At 45.9% G+C, this 24,243-nt stretch overlaps 1 protein-coding gene across 9 annotated transcripts in view; it reads left to right on the top strand.

Annotated features, from left to right (window-relative positions):
* The window catches only part of SLC23A2 (solute carrier family 23 member 2), a 146,130-nt gene that overhangs the window by 116,861 nt on the left and 5,026 nt on the right, over window positions 1-24,243 (top strand). For 8 of the 9 annotated variants that reach the window (XM_064275810.1, XM_064275812.1, XM_064275808.1 and 5 more), the window contains 7 exons: window positions 5,197-5,317; window positions 5,853-6,009; window positions 10,058-10,205; window positions 11,677-11,782; window positions 16,269-16,398; window positions 17,468-17,605; window positions 21,870-21,965. In XM_064275810.1, coding sequence (XP_064131880.1) covers window positions 5,197-5,317; window positions 5,853-6,009; window positions 10,058-10,205; window positions 11,677-11,782; window positions 16,269-16,398; window positions 17,468-17,605; window positions 21,870-21,965 — 896 coding nt within the window. Of the gene's footprint in view, window positions 1-5,196; window positions 5,318-5,852; window positions 6,010-10,057; window positions 10,206-11,676; window positions 11,783-16,268; window positions 16,399-17,467; window positions 17,606-21,869; window positions 21,966-22,200 lie in introns of all 9 variants that reach the window. The other variant, XM_064275816.1, reaches the window with a different exon arrangement.

A 24,243-nucleotide genomic window follows, 5' to 3' on the forward strand; every position in this document is an offset into this window, starting at 1 on the left:
TAAGAGTCTGGCTGCTAACTAGAAGGTCAGCAGTTCAGATCCTCCAGCCACTGTTTGGAAACCTTATGGGGCAGTTCCACTCTGTTCTGTGGGGTCGTCATGAGTTGGAATTGACTTGATGGCAATGGGTTGAGGTTTTCTGGTTTTTGCTAATTAATTTTAAAAAGAGAAATTCTCCCAGATGAACCAAGGACATAGCCTAAGCAGCCATTTAACAAAAAGGGAATACAAGTAACCAGTTGTTACTAGTTGCCTTTACGCCGGGTTCCACTCAGGACGACCCTATAGAATAACAGAACAGAGCTCCCCCAGGCCCTCCCGTGCTGTCTTCGGGATTACTGGTGTATTCGAGCTCATTGTTGCAGCTGTCGTGTCGGTCTCACTGAGGGCGCCCCTCATCTTCTGCTCCTGCTTCTTATAAGGGAGGCGCCTGCCCTGCCTGACTCACAGGTGTATTCGAGTATAAAAATAGAAGTGTGTACAGGTTTTGGAGCGGGAAGAAAACAGAGTGTTCATCTACCTAATTCACTTCTTTGACTTGCCAGATTTGGGCTTGAGACCTGGGTGTTCTGCTTCAAGTTCTGTATCCCCCCGCCCCCGCCCTTTTTTAAAAAATAATTAATAGACTTTATTTTTTCGAGCAGTTACGGGTTTGCAGAAGAATTGAGCAGAAAGTATATAGAGGTCCCATATGAGTCTTCTCCCCCATATAGTTTCCCCTATTAGTAACATCTTATATTAGCATGGTAATTTGTTATAATTGATGGACTAATAGCGATGCGTTATTATTAACTAAAGACCACAGTTTATATTAAGACTGACTCTTTGAGTCATACACCCCTATGGATTTTGACAAATGACTAATCTCATGTGTCCACCATTACAGCATCCAACAGAATAACTTTTCACTTCCCTAAAATCCCCTTGGTATACCTGTCCATCCCTCCCTCCCTTCTCCTGGAACCCTGATAACCTCAGATCTTTTTATGTTCACTATAGTTTTGCCTTTTCTCGAATGTCACATACCCCATCCTTTTTTTTTTTTTTTAATTGTGCTTTAAGTGAAAGTTTGCAGTTCCAGTTAGTTTCTCATATAAAAATTAACACACACATTGTTATGTGACCCTAGTTGCTCTCCCTGCAATGTGACAGCACACTCCTCCTTTCTACTCCGGATTTGCCGTGTCCATTCACCAGCTCCTGTCCCTTTTTGCCTTCTCATCTCGCCTCCAGAGAGGAGCTGCCCGTTTAGTCTCATGTATCTGAAACAAAAAAAAAAACCAAACCCATTGCCGTTGAGTCGATTCCAACTCATAGCAACCCTATAGGGTAGAGAACTGCCCCATATAGTTTCCAAGGAGCACCTGGTGGATTTGAACTGCTGACCCTTTGGTTAGCAGTTACAGCACTTAACCACTGCGCCACCAGGGTTTCCCTCATGTGTCTACTCGAGCTAAATAGCACTCTCTTCACAAGTATCGTTTTATGTCTTGTAGTCCAGTCTAATCTTTGTCTGAAGAGTTGGCTTTAGGAATGGTTTCAGTTCTGGGCTAACAGAGAATCGGGGGGCCATGTCTTCCGGGGTCCCTCCAGTCTCAGTCAGATCATTAAGTCTGGTCTTTTTACTCGAATTTGAGTTCTGCACCTTACTTTTCTCCTGCTCTGTCAGGGACTCTCTGTCGTGTTCTCTGTCAGGGCAGTCATTGGTGGTAGCTGGGCACCATCTAGTTCTTCTGGTCTCAGCCTGATGAAATCTCTGGTTCATGTGGCCCTTTCCGTCTCTTGGGCTCATATTTTCCTTCTCCTTTGCTCCAGGTGGGTTGGGACCAATTGGTGTATCTTAGATGGCCGCTCACTAGCTTTTAAGACCCCAGACAGCACTCACCAAAATGGGATGCAAAACTTTTTCTTAATAAAGTTTGTTATGCCCGTTGACCTAGATGTCCCTTGAAACCATGGCTCCCAGACCCTTGCCCCTGCTACTCTGTCCCTCAAAGTGTTTGATTATATTCAGGAAACCTCTTAGGTTTTGGTTTAGTCCAGTTGTGCTGATTTCCCCTGTATTGTGTGTTATCCTTCCCTTCACCTAAGGTAATTCTTTTTTTTTTTTTTTTTTTTTTACTATCTAGTTAGTGAATACCCTATTCCCTCCCCTCCACATAACCATTAAAGAATGTTTTCTTCTGCGTTTAACCTTTTCTTGAGTTCTTGTAAAAGTGGTCTTATATAATATTTGTCCTCTTGCAACTGATTAATTTTACACAGCATAATGCCTTCCGTATTCATCCATGTTATGAGATATTTCTCGGATTCATCATTGTTCTTTATCATTATGTGGTATTCCATTATATGACTATACCACAACTTTTGTTTATCCATTCGTCTGTTGATGGGTACCTAGGTTGTTTCAGTACTGCAGTGAACATAGGTATGCATATGTCTATTCGTGTGATGGCTCTTACTTTTCTAGGATATATTCCAAGGAATGGGATTGCTGGATCATATGGTACTTCAATTTCTAGCTTTATAAGGAAGCGCCAAATAGATTTCCAAAGCGGTCGTACTATTTTACATTCCCACCAGCAATTTAAGTGTTCTGATCTCTCCACAACCTCTCCAACGTTTATTATTTTGTGTTTTTTGGATTAATGCTAGCCTTGTTGGTGTGAGGTTGTATCTCATTGTAGTTTTGATTAACATTTCTCTAATGGCTAATGATCATGAGCATTTCTTCATGTATCTGCTAGCTGCCTGAACGTCTTCTTTGGTGAAGTGCCTGTTCATATCCTTTGCCCATTTTTTAGTTGGGTTATTTGTCATTTTGTTGCTGAGGTTTTGCAGTATCTTTTAGATTTTAGAGATTAGACCCTGATCAGGTATGTTGTACCAAAATTTTTTTCTGAGTCTGTAGGTTGTCTTTTTACTCTTTTGATGAGTGTGTTTGATTTTTAGGAGCTCCCAGTTATCTAGTTTTTCTTCCAGTGATTGGGTATTATTAGTAATATTTTGTATTCTGTTTATGTCATGTGTTAGAGTTCCTAGTGTTGTCCCTATTTTTTCCTTCCATGATCTTTATCGTTTTAGATTTATAGGTAGGTCTTTGATCGATTTTGAGTTAGTATTTGTGCATGGTGTGAGGTGTGGGTCTTGTTTCATTTTTTTGTGGATGGGTATCCACATATGCCAACACCGTTTGTTAAGGAGACTGTCTTTTCCCCAATTAACAGACTTTGGGCCTTTATCAACTATCACCTACTCATAAGTGAATGAATTTATGTCTGGATTCTCAATTCTGTTCCCATGGTTTATGTATCTGTTGTCGTACCAGTACCAGGCTGTTCTGACTACCGTGGCAGTATAATACGTTCTAAAATCAGGTAGTGCGGGACCTCCCGCTTTGTTGTTCTTCAGTAATGCTTTACTTACCTGGGGCCTCTTTCCTTTCCATATGAAGTTGGTGATTTGTTTCTCCATCTTATTAAAGAATGCCGCTGGAATTTGGATCGGGATTGCATTGTGTCTGTAGATAGCTTTCCCCATTGCTTTTTAAATGTGCGTTGAAAAGTGAATAGTGGCAGTGCAGGTGTTAACGGTGTGGGGTGGGGGTGTGTCGCTTAAAATAACGATAACAAAAATAACAGACGGGCTTTTTTGGATCTTGTGGTGTTCATTTTGAGATAAGTAGCTTTTTTTTGAACATGATTTTATGTGGGTCTAAGTTTAAAATACCCTAGTTTTAGTGTTCTTTGATGCCCCATCGCTTTTCATTGAATTTCAGTCTTCCAGAGAAATGAAATAAGTAGGGCACCTTGTGTATTTTCAGCCTCTTGAATTGGTACTGGCCAAGTGGCTTTGTGTAGGACACAGACCACAGGTCACCAGGTCCCTGAAGTGCCTGAGTGGGCGGCTGGCCCGTAGAGAACACATATCAGCTCTCCGGCCAGGCCACGCATGGTCTGTACCTCATTAGTAACGTGACATTCAGGCTGCACTTAATCGGCTGTCAACGGACCTAATAATCCCTCTCAGCGATTGGAACTGTGCCCAGGAACAATTAAGCTCAGCTTTGCCTGAGAACCCACTCTTTTTGCCAACTATACCTCAGGTTGTAAGTGAAAGAGGGAGTCTGTGTGGATGATTAGCACGTGGTTGGGTAATCAGACGTGTGGCTGTGCGCCTTGATTATTTTGGTGACAAGTAAAGCCACCCAGGAGCTGAAAGTGCTTCCACACCTGGCAGCCATGCGGGGCACCAGGTGGGTGAGGAGGAGTCAGGTCACACTGCAGGGAGTGCCGGCTACCACTGCCTTGCGTAGCGCTCAATGCCGGGGGTTAGAAGGGGGACGGTCAGTCCAGGCACCCCCTTTATGACGAGTGCACCAAAGGAAGTAGCTTAGGCTTTAGAGCGAGACCCTGAGCTCAGCCCCCTCTGTAAACTGCTAGCCCTGAGGTCTTGGACCACGACCTTTGTCTCTGTCATCTGGGGATGACTGTAGACGTTCCTGCCTAAGGCTGAGATGATGTACGTGAAGGCCTGAGCGTGATGTCTGCCACAGACACCTCCCGAGAATGTTATTAATCCTGAATTCTGCTGTACGTCGGCTTCTTAGATATGGGTGCTTTACTTTGTGCTTTTTCCAAGTAATTATGCTCATTGTAGGTAAACCAGAAAATGTAAAAAAGTAGAAAAATGATCATAGATCCTATCACCACTTGAAGCCAGTCCTTGGGAGCATTTTAGATCATGTCCTTGTCCCCTGTGTGTGTGCGTGTTTGTGATTCCCTGGTTTGTTTCTCTTAAAGTTGTAATTATACGGTGCAGCATGTTGGATCTGGTATCTTGTCTTTTTCCCTTAGTATAGCATAAGCTTTTCCCATCAGTGTCTACATTCTTAGCGATTTCTTACTCTCTTTAGGAAAATTTAACCAGAACATTGATCTTGTATTTTCATTTCGGTGTCACGAAACGCTAGGTAAAAGAGTTCTAACATTTTCCCCAAGATGGTATTTCTAAAAGATGATTTTCCAAACAGCAGTTAAGAGAACTAAAACCCACTGCCGTCGAGTTGATTCCGACTCATAGCGACCCTACGCAGCATTTTAAGTCAACGAACAATTTTGCCATGGAAACTTTCAGTATTATTTTAAAACACAGACATGCACCCTTTAACCTAATTTATTTTCTTTCTCTTCCCAGGACAATTTTCCTGGTATTACTGTTTTCTCAATATGCAAGAAATGTTAAATTCCCTCTCCCAATCTACAAATCCAAGAAAGGATGGACAGCATACAAGCTACAGCTTTTCAAAATGTTCCCTGTGAGTTGTCGACTGCTCTTCAGCTGACAAGAATTGCCTTTGGTTCACATGTGGAGTGTTACATGAAGGGAGGGTTTTAAGCAGGCCCTCTTAGAGGGACCATATCTGTGTGGGGACATCAAGGTGTACTAATGACCAGCCAAACCGTCCTGGGCTCACAATCGGGAAGATTCCCATCCTGAAAGCGGAGCACATCCCCTCAGCAGTGTCTACGAAAGGGAACGTTGTCCCAGGGACTAAGTGAGATTTGACTCCCTGTGTCTTTGGTGACATGGTGTCTGTTACTCATATTTTACCAGCCAAGCTTTGAAAGGGTTAAAGTAAATTTACCTGTGTAAACTGCATGAAGTGAAGCTGCTCTCTTTAGATGTGATTCCCTTCAAGGAACAGCTTGCAGCAACTCCGTCACTGGTTTTTTCTGCATGGTACTGATGGTGGTGGGTTGTGGGATGGTCCGATCGCATGAAGGCATGTGTTTTGCCAATAACCACTAGCCCTGTCGGCCTGACTGTGCTTTTCTCCTTGACTGCCTCAGATAATCCTGGCCATCCTCGTGTCCTGGCTGCTCTGCTTCATCTTCACGGTGACAGATGTCTTCCCTCCCGACAGCACAAAGTACGGCTTCTACGCTCGCACGGATGCCAGGCAGGGCGTGCTTCTGGTAGCCCCATGGTTCAAGGTCCCGTACCCATGTGAGTATTCTCGTGGCCAGGAGGGCCCAACTCAGAGGGCTTGGAGGCTGGCCGAAGGTCTCACCATCCTGGTCATTAGAGGATGAGACAGGAGAAAAGGGACGCCCTTTCCTGCGGGGCAGGGAGTAACACAGACTCACTCACCAGCGCCCCTCTCAGACTAACTAGGGAGCTCTTTCGGCTCCGCTAGGGTGGAATCCTGGACAAGGGATCTCTTGCCAAGGTTGACCACTGGTGGCCAGCATTTGCAGATAGCTGCTTAGAAAGGCAAGGCTAGAACTGCATGGTACCCGAGCCACCAGAGTGAAAGGCTCAAGTGGGAGGGCCCTGGAGATTAGCAAGCCAGACTGCTCAGGCATGATGAAATTTATATAATCTTTTAATGGGCAGCCATAATCTTTCTTTTATTAGGCCACACCTGTCAGAGGTAAAATGATATTCACAAATGGGCCGAAGATGGAGCTTAAGTTATAACATAAGTGTTGGGTAACTCTTGGGGGAGAGGAATAAGATCTCCAGGTGAGGTGTCACCTGGATTCACATATGTCACTTTCTAGATCCCAACCCCAAAGTGTCTCGCGTGAACCCAGTGCTTGGTTGTTGTCTTGGGGACCTTGGGGACCTTGTTCCCAGCGTTTGGGGTTGTTAGAACTGAAGCCTGTGTTCCGTCAGGTCCTGCCAGTGTATTCCCCAGTTTAGCAGTCATGTTTTCACGTTTTATAATGATGAGGAGGAAGAGTGGGAAAAGGCAGGAAAGTTAAGGTGGGGTCAGAGAATGACTGAATGTATTGAATGATGGGGATGTTGGCAGTTGTTCCTCCTGGTCCTGACACACTTATAAAGCTTTAAAAAAGTTCGGACTTCCCAAAATAACGTTCTCATCCGATTGTGTGGTCTAAGTACGAATTTATGTACCCCTGTCCTTTTTTTCCAAAAAAGGATTTAAGGTGGCTCATCAACATGTAACTCAAGATAAAATGAGAGGATTCTGTTTGAGGTAGCGGAACAGTTCTGGAAACAAGTCAGGCGATGGCTGAACAGTATTATGAGTGCAATTGATGCCAGGGGGTTGCACGCATGAAAATGGTTAAAACAGCAAGTTTTGTGTTGTGTGTGTTTTATCATCATAAAAAAAATGAGACAAGAACTAAATCAAGGAGGAAGTGAGGGAGGCACAGCAGGAGGGCAGGTAGGAGGACGCCTCATGCAAATGTGCAGGTTGGGCTTCTGAGCCTGTAGAGTTAGCAGCAGGGGCTCTGAGCACAGATAGGGACATGGTGGGTGGTCAGGAGAAGCAACTGTTCATGTGACTGAGACCAGAGACACTTCCCCCAGGGGCCTTACGGGACTGATTGGGAGGAGGCATAGCTAGCGGATGTGGTGGCGGCAGCCTTAGGCCAGGACACGCTTAATGCCTCCAGCTGAGGTACCACCAAAGCTCCACTTGATAAAACGCTGCCTCCTGAGAGCCAAAAGGGTGTGGGCTTGTGTAGTCTCTATGGATTTGCCTTAATCCAGAGACGGGTTTTCAGATATCTAGAGCAGTGGTTCTTAGCCTGTAGTGTGCTAAGAATTACCTGGTTGGTTTTTGACAATGTAGATGGCTGGAGCAAGAGATCAGTCGTGCTGAGGTTGAGAAACCCTGCTGTAATTGAACAAAAATGAATTAAAAGTTCACATTAAAATGAGAGATGAAGTAACAGTTTTAAGGTAAAAGGTTGGAAGCCAAAAGATTTAGTAAAAAAATATGTGTTGGAAGAGGCAAGATAGGGTGAGAGGGGGGAGAGTGCTGACACATTGCGGGGATGGGAATCAATGTCATGGAACAATTTGTGTATAAATGTTTGAATGAGAAACTAATTTGTTCTGTAAATTTTCACCTAAAGCACAGTAAAATAAAATGAAAAATGTGTTGGAAAAGGGGTCAGATATTAAGATTATAAATTTAAAATGTGGAAGTCTTTGGGGTAAAGATTTCAAACATCAAAATTAAGAGCTACAGATAAGAAAATTACATGAGTTAAAAAAAAAAAAACACCAAACCCAGTGCCGTCGAGTCAATTCCAACTCATAGCGACCCTAAGGACAGAGTAGAACTGCCCCATAGAGTTTCCAGGGAGCGCCTGGTGGATTCGAACTGTGGACCCTTTGGTTAGCAGCTGTAGCACTTATCTACTGCGCCACCAGGGTTTCCTACGTGAGTAAGGAGACAGAAAATAAAAGGCAATTTATGAAAAATAGTAAGTGGCAAAACAGAATAAAAAGGACCCTTAACAAAATCAGGAAACCCTGGTGGCATAGTGGTTAAGTGCTACAGCTGCTAACCAAAAGGTCGGCAGTATAAATCCACCAGGCGCCCCTTGGAAACTCTATGGGGGCAGTTCTACTCTGTCCTATAGGGTCACTATGAGTCCGAATCTACTCGACGGCAATGTTTTTTGTTTTTTAAACAAAATCAACTCAGTAAAATGTAACCACAGTGCTACAAGGTAACAATATAAAAGGTTATTTAGAAAATACAGAATGGTGCTTGATAAGGAAGACATCTGAACTAGAAAGGGCCATTCAAATCAACCTGGAGTTAAGATGTTGAATAAGCACGTTGCTGGTGATCACAGAGCCTGCTCACCCCTTGCTGGGGGCCTGCACCACTGACAGAGGGCTGCCTCCTCGTCCTCAGACTGCTCCCACTTGGCAAAATAGCCCCTGGCAGGAACAGTTCTACCTTCAGACACATACCAGGCATCTCTGCACATCTTACTTTGAATGTCATCTGTCTCTTCCCAAACCCGTGGTTGCTTCCTGTTCCCTGTGAGGCAAAGGCCAAGCCCCTCTCAGGGCTCATCAGGCCTTTCCTAAACCTGCCTCCCACCTCACCTGCATGGGCCTCTGCCTCCCCCTGCGGAGCTGGCACCTTCTGCTGATAGCACCCTTCCCTCTGCCCCTGGCCCTGCCCATCTGCTCCTGCCCCAGGCCGGTGGCCACCCAGGACTCCCTCTCTACTTAGCTCCTCCTCTCCAGACCCTCCCCGTCCTTCGTCCTTCAAGGGGCAGCTCCATTTCTACTTCCTCCTCGAACCCTTCCCTGGAGATTCCAGCCACAGGCACTGACTTCAGCTATTCCTGAATTCATAACCTCTGCTCTCTTGGGACGTAACCTGGGTTGCCTGTATTTGAACTTTAACCATTACACTCTTACTAGGTATTTCAGTATGTCCTAATTTAAAGTTGGCTCTTGCATGAGAGAGTATGTTTTATCCATCTTTCTCTTTGCCACCACGTTTGATACTTAGTGGTGTCGTGTAAATAATAATTCAAAGAAAGAAGGTACAGGTACTTCTCTCTCCTCATTCTAACAGTGAAATTTCCTCCTGCTGTTTTTATTCAGTGAGTTTTTTGGCTTTCTATGCCAAAATGGATGTACTGTTAAAGGGAAAAAAAATTTAATGAAGAATCACATAAACCCGGATTATCAAAATAAGGCCAGAGACCTTCTGTTTGCTTTCTTAGATGAAACTGTTTCATTGTCCATAATATCATATACTTAAAAAAAGTACTGCGTTACATTAGAGAAGGCTCGTGCATCTAGGCACCTTGCTAAATGTTGAGATTTAAACGTAGCTGGGGTTTTTTTTTGTTTTTTTTTTAAATGATTTTTCACGGGTTTTTCACTTGCTTCCATCCCGTGCAGAGCAAGGCTATCAGCCCTCTCACACAATTTTCTGTCCCACCGCAGCAGCAAGCCATGTTTAATTGTAACTTAGTAGGCACCCAGGGTGACTTTGGAGCAGGTAGAGAAGCAGCTGCCAAGCAATCTCTTTTTGTTCGGTAGGCACAGCAGATTAACCCTCATTACGGCCCCTTCATCTGCCTCAATAACCATTCCCAGGCGCCTGGTGCGTTGAGGACTGAGGTTTAAAGATAGTCTCCACGAGCTTCTGTGGAGCCAGCTGGCTGACGCAGCGAATGACCCTTCTTGACGTCTTGGTAACCCTTGCCTGCCTCTCTCAGAAAAGTAACGAGGACCTGGTGTTGCTTCCCTTTCTCAGTTCAGTGGGGCCTGCCCACCATCTCTGCCGCCGGCGTCATCGGGATGCTCAGCGCGGTCGTCGCCAGCATCATCGAGTCTATCGGTGATTACTACGCCTGCGCGCGGCTGTCCTGTGCCCCGCCGCCTCCCATCCATGCCATCAACAGGTACGTTCCAGAAGGAAGGAGCTCCTCATCGGCGCAGGGCTGCATTGCTTTGTTCTGTGGTTCACATCATCTCGGAGAAGACGCTATGAGTTTCAGCATGAAAACCACAAAGCATCAGGGCAGTATAGTGGCTGTTTGTCTTGGGACAAGTCACTTCTCTTACTCTGGTCTCACTTTTCTCATACTTAAAACAGAGCAGTATTCCTACCCTTCGTTCCTTGCAATAACAATTAAATAGGGAACTCTCTGCGAGGCCACTTAAACCTTCAACTCATAAATGCCAGATATAGCCATTGTTCTTGCCTTAGTTTTCTGTTATTGTGACATGATATGCCCGCTTTGGAGTCCCTGGGTGGCGCAAACAGTTAACACGCTCAGCCCCTAACTGAAATGTTGGCGATGCGAGTCCACCCAGAGGCACCTCGGAAGAAAGGCCTGGCTATCTACTCCCCCAAAAATCAGCCATTGAAAACCCTATGGAACACAGTTCTACTCTGACACGTGTGGGGTTGCCACGAGTCAGAGTCAACTTGACAGCAAGTGGTGGATATGCCCACTTTGGTTTTCTCTGGTCCTGTTTTCCCAGCTGTTCTTAGGGTTGGATGCTGTATAATCGGTTCACAGTTGCAGTTCATACAGATATGGCAGGAAGAGCAGGGATGAACAAACTCTGCAGAATCAAGAGGTTTATGACCTGTGGGGTTTATACTCCCAACACACCTCGTCTTTAGCTCCTGAATGCTGGGAGTGAATTAGACCCTATGGAAGTTACAGAGAAAGTGGCCCAGATCACCCCCAGTCTCCCTACCAGCTGCTGCACCTCCAAAAGGGGTTGTGTGGGATGAGATCTGACGGGCCTGGCTTCTTAGCGTGGGCTGCCCTGGTTCTGTTAGGGGGTTTGGGCCCTAGACTTTATATCTGTCTCTAATGGAGCTATTGCATCTGATGAAGTTGCTTATATATTGAGTCTTTAAAAGTGTTCATGTTTGTGGAACTATAAAACATTTCCTCTCTGATGAAAGTAGACTTTAATAGTGAAGGAATCAAACCAATGTGTCTTATTTCAGTAGACACCCGTGTTCGTCTTACCACCACCCACCCATTCTTACCAAGTGGTGTCCGACTCACGTGTTTGTCTTAGATCCCAACAGATGGCTCCGTTTTCTGGCTAAAATTCTTTCTTTTAATTTGGAATGATTTTAAAACACCTGTCTCTAATGTATGATTTAGAGAGGGGCTTCTCAAGGTCGAATGAGCTTGGCGGTGGCGGTGGGCGGGGGTCCTGTAAAAATGCAGGTTCTGATTCAGCAGGTCTGGCTGGGGCCTGAGAGTCTGCATTTCTCTCTCCTCCCAGGGATGCTGAGTCTGTAGGCCCATGGGCCACAGTTTTGATTAAAGCATTTACAGCATATTTCAGTGTTTGCTCCACTGAGTGAATGTTTCTCTTTCCTCCTATTTCTTTACATTTTAGGGGGATTTTTGTGGAGGGCCTCTCCTGTGTTCTTGATGGCGTATTTGGTACTGGGAATGGCTCGACTTCATCCAGTCCCAACATTGGAGTGTTGGGAATTACAAAGGTAGAATTATTTTTCTAATTACATGGTTGGGCCTCTAGGTGTCCACTGCCTTGATTGGTCTGACCACTGTGAGTTCTAAAAGGAAGGGTCTCTGATTCTGAGGTCTTCTCCCCATCTCCTGTTTTCCTCTGAGGGGTTTTAGAATGCCAAATTGGGAGGTCTCTTTTCCCTTGGCTGGCCTGGGTAGGGAGGTACCCAAATGCTCCCTGTCCCTGAAATTTATTAACCACCGCCGTCAGGCCAGGCTGCTCTTGCAAGTACTTGGCTTAATTAGTGAATAAAAAAGAAAAATAACCTTATCTTCATGGAGCTTGCGTTCTAGCAGGGGATGACAAACAGCACAGATACAGCGGGTCAGATGGTGACGCATACTATGAAGGAAACAGAGTGGGACAGGGATTGACAGAGGAGGGTGGTGAGGGTCACATAGGGAGGTCTGGTCAAGAGAGGACATTGAGCAGAGGCCTGAAGGAGGCCAGGGAGGGAGCCCTAGGGAAGAGCAGCCAGGGCATACCCCTGACACGGGAGTGGGCCTGGCATATTGAAGGACAACAAGGAGGCCAGTGTGGTGGGGGCAGAGAGAGAGCGCGAGGAGTGAGGCAGAGCAGACGAGGCCTACGAGGGGACTGAGGACAGGTCACACGGCCTGTGGGCCACCAGAGGGGCTGAGTGGAACCAGTGTCTGGGAAGTGATCTGATTTTTTTTTTAAGGATCATTTTGACTGCTGTGATAGGAGTGGACCATGGGGAAAGGCAGGGGAGGGAGAAACAGAGACCTGTTAGGAGATGCCACTGGTTCTAGATAAGAGGTGATTCTATCCTCTGCAGAAAACAGTCAGTCCTACATTAAAGAGTTAACATGGTTTTTAATTCTTAGCATTAGAATCCCTCTTTCAAATGAAATCTGTTGTGGGAGTCTAGTGGATAAAACAAGTCAAAGTGAATCACTCAGGATGAAGCAGGCGCCTGGGGTCAGAGTCCTACCCACCAGCCTCTCCTCCCCACCCCACCCCAACCTCAGACACACAGACCTGGGACTGCCCCACCCCCAAATCCAGCTTCCATAGAAGGAGCCTGCTCCCAAGCCTCGTCAAATATATTACTAGCAAATAAACTTTATAGCCCAGTTGCCTTAGGCCACGTGGTACCGTGGACTAGAACGCTGAGGAATACAGCTCGGCGTACCGGCGTTGTACATTGCACAATACATCATGTTTTACTTGGTTCCCCACCTTTGTGGCTGTATGAGTCACCGGCCTCCCTAACCCCTGGGCACTGTGCCCTGAGAACTTGGGGGTGAGCCAGGAAGCGTTTGAGACCTGTTGCCCTTTGTAAAATTAGGGGGATGGATTTCCAAAGAAAATTCAAAGACTTTCTGAAAGTAAATCCGCGGACTTCCAGGTTCTATAACCGGATGAAAAGAGACCAGATGCCAAGTTCGGCTTGTCTCGACTGTGGATCCCTGTGGGCGGCCCACTCATGCACTGCTTGCCTGCCTTGTTGGTTGGTTTCCCAGGAATTGGCAGGGCCACTCCCTGGAACTAATCCCAAGTCATATGTACTAGTTCAAATGTTGTCGTAGGCCTTGGCGGTTCAGTGGTAGAGCTCCACCTTCATGCAGGAGACTCGGGTTTGGTTCCCAGCCAGCGCCCCTTATGTGCCCCCAGCTTACTGTCCGGTTGGTGATGACTTACATGTTGCTGTGATGCTAAACAGGCTTTAGCGGAGCTTCTGGACTAAGGCAGACCAGGGACAAAGGCCTGATGGTCAGCTCCCAAAAATCAGCCAACGAAAGCGGCATCCAAGACGTGAGAATTGCTCTCTGTTTGCCCGGAGAGGAGAGGAAGAAGGAGAGCCAGGGATAGGAGGAAGACAGGGAATCTGGCTCACTGCCTCCTCTGCCACGAAACCAGAAGAACTGAATGGTGCCCAGCTACCATTACTGAACATTTTGATCAAAGATTCTGTAGAAGAATCCTGGTCAAAAGGGGGAAAATGTAGAACAGAATGTCATGTTCTCAGCGACTTCAGACTTTCTGAAGCCATGGAGGCTGAATGAACCCCTGAAAATATTGCCCTGAGATACTTTTAGAACTTAAACCAAAAATATCCCCTGGAGTCTTCTGAAAACCAAGCAGTAGTTTGTCTGAACTAGTAAAAATGTCTGTTTTAAGCATTTATGCCCTTTGAAGAACTATCTATATGGAATCAAAGTGACAACGGCAACTGGAAAGATTAGATAGGAACCTTAGGGGGCAGTGAATTTATGTCAATGGGGGAGGAACAACTCGGAAAAGGAGGGTGAGAATTCTTGCACTGAACTGTACATGTAGAAACCGTGGAATTGGTATATGTTTGCTGTGTGTGTCCTCAACAACAACAAAATTAAAACAGAAAAGTGATGATGAGATCCCAGGAAATCCGGATGGGGCACTGACCACATCAGCCACCATAGATTAGTGTTGTTGTTGTGGTTATTCTACTTTTGTAAAAACATACAAATAGACTCTGTGCAATAATCCACCCTGTTAACCGTTGCCGTCGATAATAATAAGAGGGGAAAAAGATGTAACTGGTGTCCTTGAACGTTAGTTATATGTAGAAGTTGTTGAGTGGGAACCCTTTTTGGTGTGTACACTTTCACACACAAAAAAATCAGCCAGTGAAAGCCCTGTGGATCACAGTGGTCCGATCTGCAACCAATCATGGGGACGGTGCAGGACAGGGCAACACACTGAGTTTAGCTGTGCGTGATGTCACCAGGAGTTGGGGGCCAAGTCGATGGCAGCTAACAACAAAAATTGTAGGTGGAGAGGCTCTTGGGGAAAAACCTTTAACAAGCCCAGTCCCTTTCTGCCCTCCTTTAAAACACTTCACCAAGTAACTTAACCAGGGCCACCAGAGGGAGCAGTAAGTGTTGCTCCTTCAGGTTCCCATCTAAAATGTGACCCAGGTGGTTTGGGAAACAATTATCTTTATTAAAATGTGAATGGTGCTGACTTATTCTGAAAAGGCAGCCTGCCAGCACCCTTAATGAGCTAATTGTTCTTCCTTCTGAGTCCCATTGGAGCTGCTTCCCGGTGGCAAAGGCTGCATCTGTTCAAGGGTACAGTATCAGCCCTGGGGTGTCAGCCCTGGAATCGGTGCTGCATCACCCTGACACCCAAGCCTGGCTAGATGAGAGAAAGGCTACCATCAAGCCCATGTACACAGCTGCCTTGACGTAGGGAAGTGGAACTTAGAGCAGAAAAGTCTCTGAAGACTGGGGGTTCCCCGATCTGTGGCCAGAGCCATAGGACTGATGGGAAGATGCCTGTCCAGGACAGGTGTGTGGAGGAGAGGCCAGAAGCTGCAAGCCCACGTGGGAGGCTATCAGGTAGCGTAGTGTTTGCCAGGCTGTTCAAATAATTGTACACACATCGTCTCATTTAATCCTCAAAGCAAAACCATGCAGTTAATCCATTTTAGAGATGAGCCTCCTGAAGCCCAGAGAGCCTTGGCAACTTGCCCTGGTCACACAGCTAGAAGTGGAGCAGACATGAACCAGGAGCCGACTCATGAATTCTGCACTCTGGCCCCTACTCTTGGCCTCCTCTCATGGGCAAGAGACCATGAAGACTTAAACTCAGGAGAGGAGGTTCCCCGGCCATCTTGGAGCATTGACTTAGGGTACGGGGAAGGGGAAGGTGGGGCTGAGGCTGAAGTGCTTTGGATGGGTTCCCTTGTGAACGATGAGAAAAGTGTAGCTTTTGCATTCTGCAATAGAGATGCCAGAGGCTTTCCCGGCCGAGGTGTGAGGCCTCTGGAAACCTGAATACAGGAGCAGGTCCATCTGGGAGGCCTGGGTGGCACCGCCCAGGGCATGGGGACACAAAGGCCAAGCTCTGGGGCCACGACCAAAGTGAGCAGAGAGGCAGCTTCAGAGGAGAAAGAAGGGAGGGGAATGAAGAAAGATGGGCAGAATCTTTTTACTCTGGGTATCGTCATAGTGATTTATGGTAATTATGTGTTGAGATTGACTCTCATTATAAAGTAAGACTGATCCCTGCTAACTAAAAATGTTAAGAATAATTAGATTTTGGTGGCTCACTGGTAGGATTCTTACCGTTCGTGTGGGAGACCCAAATTCCATTCCTGGGCAATGCCCCTCGTGCACAGCCACCACCTGTCAGCGGAGGCTCGCGTGTTGCTATGACACTGAACAGGTTTCAGCAGAGCTTCCAGACTAAAATGGACTAGGAAGAAAGGTCTGGTGATCTGCTTCTGAAAATCAGCCAGTGAAAACCCTGCGGATCACAATGGTCTGATCCCGTTCTGCATGGACTTACCCAACTTAGCGGCTGCCAACAACAGCTTTTGTCTGAGGACGGTCACCCTCCCTGGGAGCCGGCTCCTCTGTGTAGTGCCGTGGGGGCCAGTGTGGAAGTTCCCGTTGCTGGAAGACCCCCAGTGAACACCTTCTCTGCCCTCTGCTTGTGTCTTCCAGGTTGGCAGTCGCCGGGTGATCCAGTACGGGGCGGCCCTGATGCTGGCCCTGGGCATGGTGGGAAAGTTCAGTGCCCTCTTCGCGTCCCTTCCTGACCCTGTGCTTGGCGCCCTCTTCTGCACCCTCTTTGGTAAAACTTTATTTCCTTGATACCAGGCTTCCCTCTCCAGGCTCCTTTTCTTTCTTTTACATTTGGAAATTTTTAATAGAAGGACCCCTGGTGGCACAGTGGTTAAGCGCTTGGCTGCTAACCAAAAGGTCAGCAGTTCGAACCCCCAGCCCCTCTGTGGGAGAAAGATGTGGCAGTCTGCTTCCGTAAAGGTTACAGCCTTGGAAACCCTATGGGATAGTTCTACTTTGCCCTATAGGGTTGCTGTGAGTCAGAATAGACTCGAAGGCAACCGTTTTTTTTTTTCTTTTTTTTTTAATTTCTAATAAGGGAGTCCCTGGGTGGCATTAATGGCTAAGTGCTTGACTCCTAGCTGAAATATTGGTGGTTCAAACCCACCTCGGAGACAGGCCTGGCAATCTGCTTCCAAACAGTCACAGCCTGTGGAACACAGTTCTGCTCTGCACACGGGGTGGTCAGAATGGGCTCAGTGGCAACTAACAACCAACAATTTTTAAGATCGAAGGCAACAAGACATTTCTATTCTAAAATAGAAAAGAATATGCTTTTTAAAACTAAAACCTACATTACCCTCTTAAGTTGAATTTATGGTCAAAGTAGAACCAACAATGAGAATAATCTTTCCCTCTGAGTGGGCCATTGAAAGCTGGCCGTTTTTTTACGATGTGACTGTAGATTTGATCTCTTTGTCAATCAGTTGTAGAAATCAGGGGCATACATCACATTTTAGGGTGGGCTTCTCAGCTCAATCGAAAAGTTTGTGTAGAGGTTTTAAGGGGAATCAATGTCCTTGTTTTCTGCCTGATCTAAAAAAACTTGGTATGGTCTTTTTGCCCCTGTGTAAACCCAAATAGTGCACGGGCCAAAGACCACTTGGAACAGAGACCCAGGGTAGTTACTTTCCCACCACGCCTACCCCTCCCCTCTGTCACTGCACTGGTCCCCAGCTTGTTCCTGAGGGGACGAGAAAGGACACTGTCCGGGAGTCTGCCTTCCACAGCCAGGAGGACTCGGCGGCAGGCAGTAGTCAGCTCAGAGGAGCTTTGTGGTCTTGTGTTTTTCTCTCCAGGGATGATCACAGCTGTCGGGCTCTCTAACCTGCAGTTCATCGATTTAAATTCTTCTCGGAACCTCTTTGTGCTTGGATTTTCAATCTTCTTTGGACTAGTCCTTCCAAGTTACCTCAGACAGAACCCTCTCGTCACAGGTATGGAAAACAGGCCTCAAATCCTAAGGGGAGCTGGAGCCATAGTCACTGATTCACAAAGAACTCTGCACTAGTTGAAGAGGACACGAAGCTTCAGAAATTGTCTTGACAAACCCTGTCCCGGGTATTTCTTGTACGTGTCGCTTTACCGCAGTTTTATCTACAAGCCCTGTTCGTGTCCACACAACTGGCAGGTGTGTGGAGCTGAGGTGGATGTTATGGCCACTTTTTACCAGGACCATCTCTTTGGGGGAAACTCTGGTGGCGTAGTGGTTAAGTGCTACGGCCGCTAACCAAAAGGTCGGCAGTACTAATCTGCCAGGCGCTCCTTGGAAACTCTATGGGGCAGTTCTACCCTGTCTTAGAGGATCTCTGCGAGTCGGAATCGACTTGACGGCGCTGGGTTTGGTTTTTTTTTTTTTTTTTAATCTCTTTGGGAAAATGCCTCTTTGAAAACCTTTGGGTTTCTCAAAGTGATGCTGTATTTAAATGTGTAATTTCTTGAAATTCATGTTTTTCTATTGGGATTACAGCTAAGAGCAATCCAGATTAGCCTGTTTAGCTTTTTCGTTAGTTTTAGTTCCCCAGTGTCGTGGAGAATGAACAAGGAAGAACCGTCCTACAGAATAGTAGCTACTGCATGTTGAGCACGTGCAGAATGGGGGATCATTACGTTTTAAACATAGAAAGTGCGCAAATTTCCCAATAACAAGGACAGTCTTGCCTTTTTTTTTTTTTACTTGCTGCTTTTTAAATTTTATTATATCACATTCATATGGGGAAGTCTTTATAAATCCATTTTTTCCTAATTAAAAGTAGCTAAAAAATACTAACCCAGAATAATGAAAACCTTTGATTGATGCAGATACCACAAAAGAATTTTTTTTTTAACTTGTGAAATTTTTTTTTTTTATTGTGCTTTAGATGAAGGTTTACAGAACAAACTAGTTTCTCTTTAAAAAGTTAGTACACATATTGTTTTACGACATTGGCTAACAACCCCACAACATGTCAGCACTCCCCCTTCTTGACCTTAGGTTTCCCGTTACCAGCTTTCCTGTCCCTCCCTGCCTTCTAGTCCTTGCCCCCTGGTCTGGTGTGTCCCTTTGGTTTTGTTTTGGGGGCATGTCCAATCTTTGGCTGAAGGGTGAACCTGAGGAGTGACTTCATTACTGAGCTGTGATAGGGTGTCCGGGGGCCGTACTCTAGTCAGGTCAGCAAGTCTGGTCTGTCTTTCTGAGTTAAAATTTTTTTCTGCTTTTTTCTCCAGCTGTGTCCAGGACCCTCTATTGTGATCCCCGTCAGAGCAGTTGGTGGTGGTAACCGAGCACCATCTAGTTGTACTGGACTCAGTCTGGTGGAGGCCATGGTAGACGTGGTCCATTAGTCCTTTGGACTAATCGTTCTCTTGTACCTTTAGGTTTCTTCATTCTTCCTTGCTCCTGAAGGGGTGAGACCAGTAGAATATCCTAGATGGCTGCTCACAGGCTTTTTTTTTTTTTAATAATTTTATTAAGCTTCAAGTGAACGTTTACAAATCCAATCAGTTTGTCACATGTAAGTTTACATACATCTCACTCCCTACTCCCACTTACTCTCCCCCTCTTGAGTCAGCCCTTTCAGTCTCTCCTTTCTTGACAATTTTGCCGGCTTCCCTCTCTCTCTATCCTCCCATCCCCCCTCCAGACAAGAGTTGCCAACACAATCTCAAGTGTCCACCTGATATAATTAGCTCACTCTTCATCAGCGTCTCTCTCCCACCCGCTGACCAGTCCCTTTCATTTCTGATGAGTTGTCTTCGGGGATGGTTCCTGTCCTGTGTCAACTGAAGGTCTGGGGAGCATGGCCGCCGGGATTCCTCCCGTCTCAGTCAGACCATTAAGTTTGGTCTTTTTATGAGAATTTGGGGTCTGTATCCCGCTGATCTCCTGCTCCCTCAGGGGTCCTCTGTTGTGCTCCCTGTCAGGGCAGTCATCCATTGTGGCCGGGCACCAACTAGCTCTTCTGGTCTCAGGATGATGTAGGTCTCTGGTTCATGTGGCCCTTTTTGTCTCTTGGGCTCTTAGTTGTCGTGTGGCCTTGGTGTTCTTCATTTTCCTTTGCTCCAGGTGGGTTGAGACCAATTGCTGCATCTTAGATGGCCACTTGTTAGCATTTAAGACCCCAGACACCACAATTCAAAGTGGGATGCAGAATGATTTCATAATAGAATTATTTTGCCAATTGACTTAGAAGTCCCCGCAAGCCATGTTCCCCAGACCCCCGTGCTTGCTCCGCTGACCTTTGAAGCATTCATTTTATCCCGGAAACTTCTTTGCTTTTGGTCCAGTCCAATTGAGCTGACCTTCCATGTATTGAGTGTTGTCTTTCCCTTCACCTAAAGCAGTTTTTATCTACTGATTAATCAATAAAAAACCCTCTCCCACCCTCCCTCCCTCCCCCCCTCGTAACCACAAAAGTATGTGTTCTTCTCAGGTTTACTGTTTCTCCAGATCTTATAATAGTGGTCTTATACAATATTTGTCCTTTTGCCTCTGACTAATTTCGCTCAGCATAATGCCTTCCAGGTTGCTCCATGTTATGAAATGTTTCAGAGATTCGTCACTGTTCTTTATCGATGCGTAGTATTCCATTGTGTGAATATACCACAATTTATTTACCCATTCATCCGTTGATGGACACCTTGGTTGCTTCCAGCTTTTTGCTATTGTAAACAGAGCTGCAATAAACATGGGTGTGCATATATCTGTTTGTATGAAGGCTGTTGTATCTCTAGGGTATATTCCTAGGAGTGGGATTTCTGGATTGTATGGTAGTTCTATTTCTAACTGTTTAAGATAATGCCAGAGAGATTTCCAAAGTGGTTGTACCATTTTACATTCCCACCAGCAGTGTATGAGAGTTCCAATCTCTCCGCAGCCTCTCCAACATTTATTATTTTGTGTTTTTTGGATTAATGCCAGCCTTGCTGGTGTGAGATGGAATCTCATCGTAGTTTTAATTTGCATTTCTCTAATGGCTAATGATCGAGAGCATTTTCTCATGTATCTGTTGGTTGCCTGAATATCTTCTTTAGTGAAATGTGTGTTCATATCCTTTGCCCACTTCTTGATTGGGTTGTTTGTCTTTTTGTGGTTGAGTTTTGACAGAATCATGTAGATTTTAGAGATCAGGCGCTGGTCGGAGATGTCATAGCTGAAAATTCTTTCCTAGTCTGTAGGTGGTCTTTTTACTCTTTTGGAGAAATCTCTAGATGAGCATAGGTGTTTGATTTTTAGGAGCTCCCAGTTATCGGGTTTCTCTTCATCATTTTTGGTAATGTTTTGTATTCTGTTTATACCTTGTATTAGGGCTCCTAGGGTTGTCCCAATTTTTTCTTCCATGATCTTTATCGTTTTAGTCTTTATGTTTAGGTCTTTGATCCACTTGGAGTTAGTTTTTGTGCATGGTGTGAGGTATGGGTCCTGTTTCATTTTTTTGCAAATGGATATCCAGTTATGCCAGCACCATTTGTTAAAAAGGCTATCTTTTCCCCAGTTAATTGACACTGGTCCTTTGTCAAATATCAGCTGCTCATACGTGGATGGATCTATGTCTGGGTTCTCAATTCTGTTCCGTTGGTCTATGTGTCTATTGTTGTACCAATACCAGGCTGTTTTGACTACTGTGGCTGTATAATAGGTTCTGAAGTCAGGTAGAGTGAGGCCTCCCACTTTCTTCTTCTTTTTCAGTAGTGCTTTGCTTATCCGAGGCTTCTTTCCCTTCCATATGAAATTGGTGATTTGTTTCTCTATCCCCTTAAAATATGACATTGGAATTTGGATCGGAATGCTCACAGGCTTTTAAGAAGTTAGACGCTACTCACCACAGTAGAATGTAGAACATTTTCTTTATAAACTGTCAAACAAAATATTTTTTGTTATTTCATTATTCACTTTATGGTTTTCTCTTAGCCTTACAACAGCCATCTTTTACTTTGTATTATTTTAGTATGTGAACAACACCCCTAATGGCTTCAAAGTTCATTCATTATAGGGGGAATTTCACCCTATTAGGTTTATCTTGTGTCCACTGTTGTTAGGACTTTTCCTTACAGAGACATCTTTCAATCGTGTTGCAAGTCATCAGCGTGGCTTCAGACATTTACAGCAGTAGCTTATCTACACGCACAGAACTGGGAAGCTTATGCTGCGGGCAGTGACTGGCGGGGTGGGCACCCCCGGCTGCTGTGCAGTGACCCTGTACCACTGTTTTCCATTTCTAGGGATAACAGGGATTGATCAAGTGTTGAACGTTCTTCTCACAACCGCTATGTTTGTAGGAGGCTGCGTGGCTTTTATTTTGGATAACACCATCCCAGGTATGTGGCAGATACCAAACATGCTTATTACATAATGTGAGTTACTGTTTAGCCAAATGAAAGTGGAGAACAGGAGGAGTAAATCAATTAAATCATCCACCGACTAAAACTGTCTTCTAAAGGGGTTGAGATTATACTCCCAACCGCTTTATGAAATTTTTTTTTTTTGGTAATAAGTTGGTATGTTTTTCCTCTTTGCCAAGTTCTTGTTAAAACAAGTAAATTTCTCGTGCAGGGTGAAGAGGCGTTGGGATGCCTCACACGCACTGCAGGGGGGCCTGCTGGCCTGCAGGACCTGAGCCCTGAGCCTGGCCATTTTACTTTCCTCTGCTTGTTCAACACTCTTATCGCTTCTCTAACACCCTGAGGCATTCCGCCCCTTGGGGAGTCTACCCTCTGAGTGAGTCATTCCTGAGGCAGGCCCCCAGGCAACCTCAAGACTAAAAGGCATTGGAGGGTGGTAGACAAAGGCAGCTCAGGACCCTGTTTCTTGGCTGCTTGCATTCTGTGCCCGGCACTGAGTGGTGGACCAAGGAGATGTGGGCCTGCCTTCAGGCCTCCCCAGTCTGTAGAGGAGGCTGTGAAGTACCTTATAAGATGCTAGTAGATGACGTGCCCTCAGAGTGGGAGCAGTTCCCCCAAGAAAGGTGAAGCTTAATCTTAGGCTTGAAGGTTTGATTGAGATTTTCCCCTTGAAACAACTCACCCGCAAAACTTTCAGACAAGAGCTTGCTGGGGCAAGCTAGGGTGAACACTTCAGATGGAAGATGTCACATGTGTGAATAGGTGGAAGGTGTTAGATTTAAGAGTCCTTAAGCAATGCCCCCTTTCTCTCCTAAGCCGGAACTAATTGAGAGGGAGGCTCAGGAGTCTGACAGATGGAAAGTAAAAAGTCAGCTTTATTACGCAGACACCAGTGGGTGAACATAGCTTAGATGCAAGAAAGTAACGTGTGCCCTAAACACCACCACAAAACCTAGTTCATCACTGGGCTCAGGCACAGACGTATATTGTCAGGTGTCCTGGACTCTTAGATTCCTGGTGCTGCAGTCACAGAGATGCCACAGTCGGTGGCTTTAAAGAATAAACATTTAATTTCTCAAATCAGGGTCTTGGCCGTGTCCGTTCCTTCTGTGGTCCCTCTCCTAGTTTCTGGGGTCTGCCAGCAGTCCTTGGCATTCCTTTGCCTGTAGACAGGCCCTCGCATGGCCTCCGTCTTCCCCTGTGTGTGCCTCTGTGTCTGTTCTGCCCTTTTTATAGCACAGAAGTGATTAGGTTTAGGACCACTCAGCTCTGGCACAATCGCATTAACATAACCAGAGAAAAATTCTGTTTCCAAACAGAATCACATCACAAGTACAGAGGCCAGGACTTCAGGACATGTTTTGGGGTGACACCATGCAATCCATAGCACCCGTGTAGCCAGGTCAGATCCAGCACACCTCTCTGACTGGGAGGGGCTGTGAGAGGAAGCCTAGGAGTTGCCAACTCTTGTGTGCCCAGCATTCCTGCCCGACCCCCCTGTCATGGTGCCAAGTAGTCAGGAGTCTGAGTCCAGTGGAAGGCCACCCTCACAGGAGCAGAACAAGTGGAGGGTACACACACACACACGCACACACACACACAGGAGCAGAACAAGTGGAGGGTACCCAAGTGTACACACACACACGCACACACAGGAGCAGAACAAGTGGTGGGGGTACCCAAGTGTGTACACACACACACACACACGAGCAGAACAAGTGGAGGGTACCCAGGTGTACACACACACACACACACACACACACACACACACCCCAAAGCAGTGTAACACCCTCAGTGTGCATGGCCTATGATGAAGGCGTTGTGTGGTGTAGCAAAGACTTGGCTGCATTTTGCAAGGTCAGATTTGCATATTTTTTGCACAGTGTTAAAAATTTGCGGGGTGGGGGTAAGGTGGACAGACTGGACAACCAGTTAGGAGGCTGACACGATGCCCCAGGAAAGGAATGACCTGGCCTAGGCCAGCCCTCAACAGTGAAAGTACAGAATATGGGTCCCATGGAAGGACACAGAGGAGGAAAGCCACCAGGAGGCCGTTAAAATGTGGAACAAGGCAGGCTAGTGGTTCCTAGACTTCTGGTTGGGACAGTTGGGCAGCTGAGTGCCATCAACTCCTTGGGTTTTCTTCGCTGTCACCAGGCAGGTCTGACTGTGGAAGAACATGTCGGAGAGTCTTGTTCTTTGTCAGCTGGTAAACTGCACATTCTGTTATTCTGTTTGGTTTGTGTGTGTGTGC

Source organism: Loxodonta africana, chromosome 24 (assembly GCF_030014295.1).
Source record: "Loxodonta africana isolate mLoxAfr1 chromosome 24, mLoxAfr1.hap2, whole genome shotgun sequence".
In the NCBI taxonomy this organism is placed as follows: Eukaryota; Metazoa; Chordata; class Mammalia; order Proboscidea; family Elephantidae; genus Loxodonta; species Loxodonta africana.